This window comes from Heptranchias perlo, chromosome 1, assembly GCF_035084215.1.
Source record: "Heptranchias perlo isolate sHepPer1 chromosome 1, sHepPer1.hap1, whole genome shotgun sequence".
Classification (NCBI taxonomy): Eukaryota; Metazoa; Chordata; class Chondrichthyes; order Hexanchiformes; family Hexanchidae; genus Heptranchias; species Heptranchias perlo.
The window spans coordinates 3,378,798-3,391,192 of NC_090325.1; the positions used below are offsets into that span (position 1 = coordinate 3,378,798).

The 12,395-nt window shown below is 50.7% G+C and overlaps 1 protein-coding gene across 1 annotated transcript in view; it reads left to right on the top strand.

Annotated features, from left to right (window-relative positions):
• LOC137311696 (lysyl oxidase homolog 3B-like) overlaps positions 1-11,684 on the top strand; it is a 33,723-nt gene extending 22,039 nt beyond the window's left edge. The window contains exons 5-7 of the mRNA XM_067978760.1: positions 2,706-2,842; positions 4,627-4,738; positions 6,341-11,684. Coding sequence (XP_067834861.1) covers positions 2,706-2,842; positions 4,627-4,738; positions 6,341-6,414 — 323 coding nt within the window. The 3' untranslated portion in view covers positions 6,415-11,684. The remainder of the gene's footprint in view (positions 1-2,705; positions 2,843-4,626; positions 4,739-6,340) is intronic.
• Positions 11,685-12,395: the final 711 nt, after the last annotated feature.

A 12,395-nucleotide genomic window follows, 5' to 3' on the forward strand; every position in this document is an offset into this window, starting at 1 on the left:
GACCGTCTATAGGAGTGACTATTAGATCCCAAACTGATCGACCGGTGACTGTCTATAGCAGAGACTATTAGATCCCAAACTGATCGACCGGTGACCGTCTATAGGAGTGACTATTAGATCCCAAACTGATCGACTGGTGACCGTCTATAGGAGTGACTATTAGATCCCAAACTGATCGACCGGTGACTGTCTATAGGAGAGACTATTAGATCCCAAACTGATCGACTGGTGACCGTCTATAGGAGAGACTATTAGATCCCAAACTGATCGACCGGTGACTGTCTATAGGAGAGACTATTAGATCCCAAACTGATCGATCGGTGACTGTCTATAGGAGAGACTATTAGATCCCAAACTGATCGACCGGTGACTGTCTATAGGAGAGACTATTAGATCCCAAACTGATCGACCGGTGACTGTCTATAGGAGAGACTATTAGATCCCAAACTGATCGACCGGTGACCGTCTATAGGAGAGACTATTAGATCCCAAACTGATCGACCGGTGACTGTCTATAGGAGAGACTATTAGATCTCAAACTGATCGACCAGTGACCGTCTACAGGAGAGACTATTAGATCCCAAACTGATCGACCGGTGACTGTCTATAGGAGAGACTATTAGATCCCAAACTGATCGACCGGTGACTGTCTATAGGAGAGACTATTAGATCCCAAACTGATCGACAGGTGACTGTCCATAGGAGAGACTATTAGATCCCAAACTGATCGACAGGTGACTGTCTATAGGAGAGACTATTAGATCCCAAACTGATCGACCGGTGACTGTCTATAGGAGAGACTATTAGATCCCAAACTGATCGACAGGTGACTGTCTATAGGAGAGACTATTAGATCCCAAACTGATCGACCGGTGACCGTCTATAGGAGAAACTATTAGATCTCAAACTGATCGGCCGGTGACCGTCTATAGGAGAGACTATTAGATCCCAAACTGATCGACTGGTGACCGTCTATAGGAGAGACTATTAGATCCTAAACTGATCGACCGGTGACTGTCTGTAGGAGAGACTATTAGATCCCAAACTGATCGACTGGTGACTGTCTATAGGAGAGACTATTAGATCCCAAACTGATCGACCGGTGTCTGTCTATAGGAGAGACTATTAGATCCCAAACTAATCGACCGGTGACTGTCTATAGGAGAGACTATTAGATCCCAAACTGATCGACCGGTGACCGTCTATAGGAGAGACTATTAGATCCCAAACTGATCGACCGGTGACTGTCTATAGGAGAGACTATTAGATCCCAAACTGATCGACCGGTGACTGTCTATAGGACAGACTATTAGATCCCAAACTGATCGACCGGTGACTGTCTATAGGAGAGACTATTAGATCCCAAACTGATCGACAGGTGACTGTCTATAGGAGAGACTATTAGATCCCAAACTGATCGACCGGTGACCGTCTATAGGAGAGACTATTAGATCCCAAACTGATCGACTGGTGAATGTCTATAGGAGAGACTATTAGATCCCAAACTGATCGACCGGTGACCGTCTATAGGAGAGACTATTAGATCCCAAACTGATCGACCGGTGACTGTCTATAGGAGAGACTATTAGATCCCAAACTGATCGACTGGTGACTGTCTGTCGGAGAGACTATTAGATCCCAAACTGATCGACTGGTGACTGTCTATAGGAGAGACTATTAGATCCCAAACTGATTGACCAGTGACCGTCTGTAGGAGAGACGATTAGATCCCAAACTGGTCGACCGGTGACTGTCTATTGGAGAGACTATTAGATCTCAAACTGATCGACTGGTGACTGTCGATAGGAGAGACTATTAGATCTCAAACTGATCGACTGCTGCCTGTCTATCGGAGAGACTATTAGATCCCAAACTGATCGACCGGTGACTGTCTATAGGAGAGACTATTAGATCCCAAACTGATCGACAGGTGACCATCTATTGGAGAGACTATTAGATCCCAAACTGATCGACCGGTGACTGTCTATAGGAGAGACTATTAGATCTCAAACTGATCGACCGGTGACTGTCTATAGGAGAGACTATTAGATCCCAAACTGATCGACCGGTGACTGTCTATAGGAGAGACTATTAGATCTCAAACTGATCGACTGGTGACCGTCTATAGGAGAGACTATGAGATCCCAAACTGATCGACCGGTGACTGTCTATAGGAGAGACTATTAGATCCCAAACTGATCGACCGGTGACTGTCTATAGGAGAGATTATGAGATCCCAAACTGATCGACTGGTGACTGTCGATAGGAGAGACTATTATATCTCAAACTGATCGACTGCTGACTGTCTTTCGGAGAGACTATTAGATCCCAAACTGATCGACCGGTGACCGTCTGTAGGAGAGACTCTTCGATCCCAAACTGATCGACCGGTGACCGTCTGTAGGAGAGACTCTTCGATCCCAAACTGATCGACTGGTGACTGTCTATAGGAGAGACTATTAGATCCTAAACTGATCGACCGGTGACTGTCTATAGGAGAGACTATTAGATCCCAAACTGATCGACTGGTGACTGTCCATAGGAGAGACTATTAGATCCCAAACTGATCGACTGGTGACCGTCTATTACGAGAGACTATTGGATCTAAACCCACCCACAGCAACAATTGGGCCATCGACGGTCAGGATGCACGAATTGGAAAATGTCCCTGATTGTGTGTCTCACCTTCCCTCTGTCACCATCAGATGTACACAAGAGGTACGAGTGTGCGAACTTTGGAGAGCAGGGCATCACTGTGGGCTGTTGGGACTCTTATCGTCATGACATTGACTGTCAATGGATTGACATCACCGACATCAAACCTGGAAACTACATCATGCAGGTAAAACAGGCAACGGCAAGAGGGGAGTGTTAATGGGACATCACTGGGACAGTGGGTCAGACACTGTCCTTTCACACTCTGGGACAGTGGGTCAGACACTGTCCTTTCACACTCTGGCACAGTGGGTCAGACACTGTCCTTTCACACTCTGGGACAGTGGGTCAGACACTGTCCTTTCACACTCTGGGACGGTGGGTCAGACACTGTCCTTTCACACTCTGGGACAGTGGGTCAGACACTGTCCTTTCACACTCTGGGACAGTGGGTCAGACACTGTCCTTTCACACTCTGGGACAGTGGGTCAGACACTGTCCTTTCACACTCTGGGACAGTAGGTCAGACACTGACCTTTCACACTGTGGGACAGTGGGTCAGACACTGTCCTTTCACACTCTGGGACAGTGGGTCAGACACTGTCCTTTCACACTCTGGGACAGTGGGTCAGACACTGTCCTTTCACACTCTGGGACAGTGGGTCAGACACTGTCCTTTCACACTCTGGGACAGTGGGTCAGACACTGTCCTTTCACACTCTGGGACAGTAGGTCAGACACTGACCTTTCACACTCTGGGACAGTGGGTCAGACACTGTCCTTTCACACTCTGGGACAGTGGGTCAGACACTGTCCTTTCACACTCTGGGACAGTGGGTCAGACACTGTCCTTTCACACTCTGGGACAGTGGGTCAGACACTGTCCTTTCACACTCTGGGACAGTGGGTCAGACACTGTCCTTTCACACTCTGGGACAGTGGGTCAGACACTGTCCTTTCACACTCTGGGACAGTGGGTCAGACACTGTCCTTTCACACTCTGGGACAGTGGGTCAGACACTGTCCTTTCACACTCTGGGACTGTGGGTCAGACACTGACCTTTCACACTGTGGGACAGTGGGTCAGACACTGTCCTTTCACACTGTGGGACAGTGGGTCAGACACTGTCCTTTCACACTCTGGGACAGTGGGTCAGACACTGTCCTTTCACATTCTGGGACAGTGGGTCAGACACTGGGGGACAGTGGGTCAGACACTGTCCTTTCACATTCTGGGACAGTGGGTCAGACACTGTCCTTTCACACTCTGGGACAGTGGGTCAGACACTGTCCTTTCACACTCTGGGACAGTGGGTCAGACACTGTTCTTTCACACTCTGGGACAGTGAGTCAGACGCTGTCCTTTCACACTGGGGGACAGTGGGTCAGACACTGTCCTTTCACACTCTGGGACAGTGGGTCAGACACTGTCCTTTCACACTCTGGGACAGTGGGTCAGACACTGTCCTTTCACACTCTGGGACAGTGGGTCAGACACTGTCCTTTCACACTCTGGGACAGTGGGTCAGACACTGTCCTTTCACACTCTGGGACAGTGGGTCAGACACTGTCCTTTCACACTGGGGGACAGTGGGTCAGACACTGTCCTTTCACACTCTGGGACAGTGGGTCAGACACTGTCCTTTCACACTGGGGGACAGTGGGTCAGACACTGTCCTTTCACACTCTGGGACAGTGGGTCAGACACTGTCCTTTCACACTGGGTGACAGTGGGTCAGACACTGTCCTTTCACACTCTGGGACAGTGGGTCAGACACTGTCCTTTCACACTCTGGGACAGTGGGTCAGACACTGTCCTTTCACACTCTGGGACAGCGTGTCAGACACTGTCCTTTCACACTCTGGGACAGTGGGTCAGACACTGTCCTTTCACACTGGGGGACAGTGGGTCAGACACTGTCCTTTCACTGTAGTGATAATTGATACTGATGGTTGGCTTTGTTTTGACAGGTTGTGATTAACCCTAACCATGAGGTATCAGAGAGTGACTTCACGAACAATGCCATGAAATGTAATTGTAAATACGATGGACACCGGATTTGGATGCACAACTGTCACATCGGTAATTCCTTCCCTCCAAAACTAGATCCCATTGGACACGTGATCCTATCTAAAATGTAATCCCATTGGTCATGCACATCTTCCAATGGGACGATAGTTAACCTCCTTCCCCCTCGAGCTGATGGACATTGTTAACGCTCCGAATTCAGCCCAAGCTTTGATCCCCACAGGGCAGAGGTTGTTCACTACACTTGCCCTCAGCGCTCAGTGACTCCAGCTGTGAAGGGCGTGAGTGGAGGACTGGATTCGGCTTGTCTGTGAGGCCCGCCATAGTTGAATATCATGTCAAGGCTCGCACGCCTTAGTGACGTACCAAAGGAGGTTTGGGGGCTGTTGAAGGGTAAGGGGTAAAGGTGTCTTTAGCAGCAGAGGAGAGACTTTAGAAATGGGCCCGTTATTGAATGTGGTGGATAAAGACAATATCCTTTTGCCTGTTATAGTAGTATACTGGCGGGAGTGGTATACTGCAGGGGGAGGTTTACTGTGGGGGTGGTATACTGGCGGGGGGAGGTGTACTGGTGGGGGAGGTACACTGGAGGGGCGAGGTACACTGTGGGGTGAGGTACACTGGCGGGGGTGAGGTATACTGGCAGGGGGAGGTGTACTGGCGGGGGTGAGGTCTACTGGCGGGGGGAGGTGTACTGGCGGGGGGAGGTGTACTGTCGGGGGTGAGGTATACTGGCGGGGGGAGGTGTACTGGCGGGGGTGAGGTATACTGGCGGGGGTGAGGTATACTGGCGGGGGTGAGGTATACTGGCGGGGGTGAGGTATACTGGCGGGGGGAGGTGTACTGGCAGGGGTGAGGTATACTGGCGGGTGCCCCACCCATCACGTGTCCAGGGGGTGTCCAAAATCCTGCCTCGACAGATTTGACATTTCTGCTAAAGTGGTGCAGTTCCCCACTTCATAAATTGGACCCTTCCGTTGGATGTCATTGTGAATTTGGTCAGAGTGAAATGATATTTGGCTCCAGGGATGGGCCCAGAGTTGGGAGGTGACAATAGCTCAGAACAAGGATAGTTTAGAGATGGAGTGATAGAGGAGAGAGGTTAGAGACCCCCCTCACCTCCAGAGACTATAACCCCAGTGTACCCCCCTAGCTCAGCCCCATCCATCAGATCACCCCGTAACCCCCTCATCAGAGACTATAACCCCAGTGTACCCCCCTAGCTCAGCCCCTGGATCCGAGGCATTATCCTGTACCCGGCCGCTGGACTTTCTCTGGGATCTGGTAATCTGTGGCGCTGCCTGTCTGAGGTTGCTTCAGGAAGTCAGACGGAGGAGTCTATCGAGCCATGGGACCGACTCATAGTAACTCGCAGGATAGAAGGCCATTCGGCCCATCGTGCCTGTGCCGGCTCTTTGAAAGAGCTATCCAATTAGTCCCATTCCCCTGCCCTTTCCCCACAGCCCTGCAAATTACACCTCTTCAAGTATTTATCTAATTCCCTTTTGAAAGTTATTATTGAATCTGCTTCCACCGCCCTTTCAGGCAGTGAATTCCAGATCAGAACAACTCGCTGCGTTAAAAAAAATCTCCTCTCTGGTTCTTTTGCCGATTATCTTCTTCATTTTTCTGTTTTCATTCCCCCCCCCCCCCCAGGCGATGCTTTCAGTGATGAAGCGGAGAGGAAGTTTGAGAAATATCCCGGCCAGCTGAACAATCTGATCCCCTAAGGACTGTCCTGTCAGCATCTCCCGGGGGTGGACCTGTCCGTTTTACCCTCCTCCGTGGAAGAGTCCCTCCTCCTTTCAACCAGGGGCTTGTTTCCCGCCCGAGCTACCAGTCCCCCCGCCCCCGACGAACTTCCTTCACCCTTTCCAAGGGAACGAGCCCCCCGCAAACTGAACAAGTTCCCCGAACATCGCACACTCGGTGCAAGGCAGCACCCCACACCAGTTATTGTTCTGCTGGATGCGTCAGAAAACGATCGAGTGCTGTGACCGCAGAACACACCAGGCCGGGAGCTGGAACAGGCTTCAGCAGCGCTGACACCGCTCGAGTAACAAGGAGTTGGGAGTCACACAGGGTACTTACTCTATTAGTGCGGCACCCTTGTTCTGTCAGAAGGACAGCTTGCTCCACACACCTGTTAGGTAGGGCCGATAGTAAGGTCTCCACTGCTCTTCAGGACATGGTTTAGCCTGTGCTGTGGTCGCGGCTCAGACACTGGGTCCCAGAGTTTTCCCCACCGGCTCTCGGGATGGGGCATCAACTGCGTCTGGGCCAACCTCAAGGTCCATGTGGTTCCACACAACAAAACTGACCCTTAATTAGCAACCTGGTCCAGAGAGAGCAGGGAGTGAGGAGCGAACAACAGACACACTGGGGCAGCAGGGAGAGCTCTTAGACTGGATTGAGACACATTGCTAGGGCAGCGCAGAGGGAGCTTTACTCTGTATCTAACCCGTGCTGTCCCTGCCCTGAGAGTGTTTGATGGGACAGTGTAGAGGGAGCTTTACTCTGTATCTAACCCGTGCTGTACCTGCCCTGGGAGTGTTTGATGGGACAGTGTAGAGGGAGCTTTACTCTGTATCTAACCCGTGCTGTCCCTGCCCTGGGAGTGTTTGATGGGACAGTGTGGAGGGAGCTTTACTCTGTATCTAACCCGTGCTGTACCTGCCCTGGGAGTGTTTGATGGGACAGTGTAGAGGGAGCTTTACTCTGTATCTAACCCGTGCTGTACCTGCCCTGGGAGAATTTACATTAATCGCATGGAATGTACAGCACAGAAACAGGCCATTCGGCCCAACAGGTCTATGCCGGTGTTTATGCTCCACACGAGTCTCCTCCCTCCCTACTTCATCTCACCCCATCAGCATAATCTTCTATTCCTTTCTCCCTCATGTGTTTATCCATCTTCCCCTTAAACCCATCTATGTTATTCACCTCAACTACTCCTTGTGGGAGCGAGTTCCACATTCTCACCACTCTCTGGTATAGAAGTTGCTCCTGAATTCCCTATTGGATTTATTAGTGACTACCTTATATTTATGGCCCCTAGTCCTGGTCTCCCCCACAAGTGGAAACATCTTCTCCACATCTACCCTATCAAACCTTTCATAATCTTAAAGACCTCTATCAGGTCACCCCTCAGTCTTCTCTTTTCCAGAGAAAAGAGCCCCAGCCTGTTCAATCTTTCCTGATAAGTATAACCTCAGTTCTGGTATCATCCTAGTAAATCTTTTTTGCACCTTCTCCAGTGCCTCTATATCCTTTCTATAATATGGAGACCAGAACTGTTCACAGTATTTCAAGTGTGGTCTAACCAAAGTTCTATACAAGTTTAACATATCTTCTCTGCTTTTCAATTCTAGAAATGAACCCCAGTGCTTGGTTTGCTTTTTTATGGCCTTTTTAACCTGCGTCACTACTTTTAGTGATTTGTGTATCTGTACTCCAGATCCCTCTGCTCCTCTACCCCATTTAGACTCTTATTATCCAAGCAGTATGTGGCCCCTCTTATTCTTCACCAAAATGCACCTCCTTACACTTATATATATTAAAATTCATTTGCCAATTACACACCCATTCTGCAAGTTTATTAATGTCTTCCTGTATTTTGTCGCAGTCCTCCTCGGTATTAACTATACCCCCCAATTTGATGTCGTCTGCAAATTTTGAAATTGTACTTCTAATTCCCGAGTCCCAATCGTTTATGTAAATGGTGAACAACAGTGGTCCCAGCACCGATCCCTGTGGAACACCACTTCCCATCTTTTGCCAGTCTGAGTAACTATCTTTCACCCCTACTCTCTTTTCTGTTTTGTTGCCAGCTTGCTGTCCATTCTGCTACCTGACCCCTGAGTCCACATGCTCTGACCTTAGTCATGTGCCCACTGTGCGGTACCTTATCAAAGATATTTGCTGGGTCAGCGTAGTATGAGCTTTACTCTGTATCTAACCCATGCAGTTCCTGCTCAGAGTGTTTGATGGGACAGCGTATCATAGAATCACAGAAAGTTATGGCACAGAAGGAGGCCATTCGGCCCATCGTGTCCGTGCCGGCCGAAAAAGAGCTATCCAACCTAATCCCACTTTCCAGCACTTGGTCCGTAGTCCTGCAGGTCACGGCCCTTCAGGTGCACATCCAGGTACTTTTTAAATGAGTTGAGGGTTTCTGCCTCTCCCACCCTCTCAGGCAGTGAGTTCCAGACCCTCACCACCCTCTGGGTGAAAAAAATTCTCCTCAACTCCCCTCTAATCCTTCTACCAATCACTTTAAATCTATGCTCCCTGGTTATTGATCCCTCTGCTAAAGGAAATAGGTCCTTCCTATCCACTCTATCTCGGCCCCTCATAATTTTATACACCTCAATTAAATCTCCCCTCAGCCTCCTCTGTTCCAAAGAAAACAACCCCAGCCTATCCAATCTTTCCTCATGGCTAAAATTCTCCAGTCCTGGCAACATCCTCGTAAATCTCCTCTGCACCCTCTCTAGTGCAATCACATCCTTCCTGTGATGTGGTGACCAGAACTGTACACAGTACTCAAGCTGTGGCCTAACTAGTGTTTTATGCAGTTCCAGCATAACCTCCCTGCTCTTATATTCCATGCCTCAGCTAATAAAGTGAAGTATCCCATATGCCTTTTTAACCACCTTATCTACCTGTCCTGCTACCTTCAGGGATCTGTGGACATGCACTCCAAGGTCCCTCACTTCCTCTACACCTCTCAGTATCCTCCCATTTATTGTGTATTCCCTTGCCTTGTTTGCCCTCCCCAAATGCATTACCTCACACTTCTCCGGATTGAACTCCATTTACCACTTTTCTGCCCACCTGACCAGTCCATTGATATCTTCCTGCAGTCTACAGCTTTCCTCCTCACTATCAACCACACGGCCAATTTTTGATCATCTGCAAACTTCCTAATCATGCCCCCTACATTTAAGTCCAAAATATTAATATATTCCACAAACGCAAGGGTGCTAGTACTGAGCCCTGCGGAACCCCATTGGAAACAGCCTTCCAGTCACAAAAACACCCATCGACCATTACCCTTTGCTTCCTGCCACTGAGCCAATTTTGGATCCAATTTGCCACTTTCCCTTGGATCCCATGGGCTTTTACTTTTTTGACCAGTCTGCCATGTGGGAGACCCATGTGGCAGTCTGCCAGTGTAGAGGGAGCTTTACTCTGTATCTAACCCGTGCTGTACCTGTCCTGGGTGTGTTTGATGGGACAGTGTAGAGGGAGCTTTACTCTGTATCTAACCCGTGCTGTACCTGCCCTGGGAGTGTTTGATGGGACAGTGTGGAGGGAGCTTTACTCTGTATCTAACCCGTGTGGGGGAATTGCAGACAAGGACAAGAGCAGCAGGCACATGGGAACAACACCACCTGCACGTTCCCCTCCAAGTTACACACCATCCCGACTTGGAAATATATCGCCGTTCCTTCATCGTCGCTGGGTCAAAATCCTGGAACTCCCTTCCTAACAGCACTGTGGGAGAACCTTCACCACACGGACTGCAGCGGTTCAAGGCGGCTCATCACCACCTTCTCAAGGGCAATTAGGGATGAGCAATAAATGCCGGCCTCACCAGCGACGCCCACATCCCAAGAGTGAATTTCTATCAATCCCATCACCGTGTGTGGGGGAATCACAGACACAGACCCCCGTCCCATCACCGTGTGTGGGGGAATCACAGACACAGACCCCCGTCCCATCACCGTGTGTGTGGGAATCACAGACACAGACCCCCGTCCCATCACCGTGTGTGTGGGAATCACAGACACAGACCCCCGTCCCATCACCGTGTGTGTGGGAATCACAGACACAGACCCCCGTCCCATCACCGTGTGTGTGGGAATCACAGACACAGACCCCCGTCCCATCACCGTGTGTGTGGGAATCACAGACACAGACCCCCGTCCCATCACCGTGTGTGGGGGAATCACAGACACAGACCCCCGTCCCATCGCCGTGTGGGGGAATCACAGACACAGACCCCCGTCCCATCACCGTGTGTGGGGGAATCACAGACACAGACCCCCGTCCCATCACCGTGTGTGGGGGAATCACAGACACAGACCCCCGTCCCATCACCGTGTGGGGGAATCACAGACACAGACCCCCGTCCCATCACCGTGTGAGGGAATCACAGACACAGACCCCCGTCCCATCGCCGTGTGTGGGGGAATCACAGACACAGACCCCCGTCCCATCACCGTGTGTGGGGGAATCACAGACACAGACCCCCGTCCCATCACCGTGTGTGGGGGAATCACAGACACAGACCCCCGTCCCATCGCCGTGTGTGGGGGAATCACAGACACAGACCCCTGTCCCTTGTGACTCTTTCCTGCCCGTTGTGTGATGCCCGCCCAGGCTGAATTGCGGTGGGTTGGACGAGCTCCTCGGTGCAGAGGGCCAGGTGGAGGTTGAAGCTTGTGATATAATCCCCTCATTCTGGTCCAGTGGAGAGATTGTGAGCAGGAATCAGCCCACCTTCCCCAGGGACTAACATCGTAGGTAGCTTGGCTGGAAGGGGGAGATCCAATATCCCACCCACCCTGGACCCCACCTGGCACAGAGAGAGGTCTCCCCCTCAGCAACACAATACAGGTGCAATACACAGCAAAGGTGCAATTAGAAAACGTGAAGAAAGTTCAATAGATTTTTTTACTGAATTTGAGAGTTTATATATAATTTGCAAACTATTTTCCTAAACCCTAATTTAGTTTGATCATAAAATTATAATAAATAGTTTCATTAAAATGTTTCAGTTTTTTTACTGTTTGAACCTCTGGCCGTGATCCTGTCCATAAGGCACCTCCTCCCGGCCCCCCCCCACCATGGCCAGTCAGCGGGAGGCTGACTGTGTGCTTTGGCTGGGTGGAGTTTGATTCAGTGTTCTGTTAGTCTGAGGAAGTTCATTCACCTGAGGAAGGAGGAAGCCTCCGAAAGCTTGTGAATTTCAAATAAAATTGCTGGACTATAACTTGGTGTTGTAAAATTGTTTACAAAAGTCTGAGGAGAGACCTGGAACTCTCACACACTCCAGGTGGGCTCGGAGATATCCCACTTAGTAACCAGGCCAGTGAGACGCAGACACTGGTTACCTGCGTGTATTGGTGGAACATCCATCTCCAGAATGTCCATCACACCATCGTCATCCCTGGAGGGTGTCTGTATCCCTCCGTCGCCAACCCCTCACTGCGTCTCTCCCTCCGTCTCCAACCCCTCACTGCGTCTCTCCCTCCGTCTCCAATCCCCCACTGCGTCTCTCCCTCCGTCTCCAATCCCTCACTGCGTCTCTCCCTCCGTCTCCAACCCCTCACTGCGTCTCTCCCTCCGTCTCCAATCCCCCACTGCGTCTCTCCCTCCGTCTCCAATCCCTCACTGCGTCTCTCCCTCCGTCTCCAATCCCCCACTGCGTCTCTCCCTCCGTCTCCAATCCCCCACTGCGTCTCTCCCTCCGTCTCCAATCCCCCACTGCGTCTCTCCCTCCGTCTCCAACCCCTCACTGCGTCTCTCCCTCCATCTCCAACCCCTCACTGCGTCTCTCCCTCCATCCCCAACCCTTCACTGCGTCTCTCCCTCCGTCTCCAACCCTTCACTGCGTCTCTCCCTCCGTCTCCAACCCCTCACTGCGTCTCTCCCTCTGTCTCCAATCCCCCACTGAGTCTCTCCCTCCGGCCCCAACCCCTCA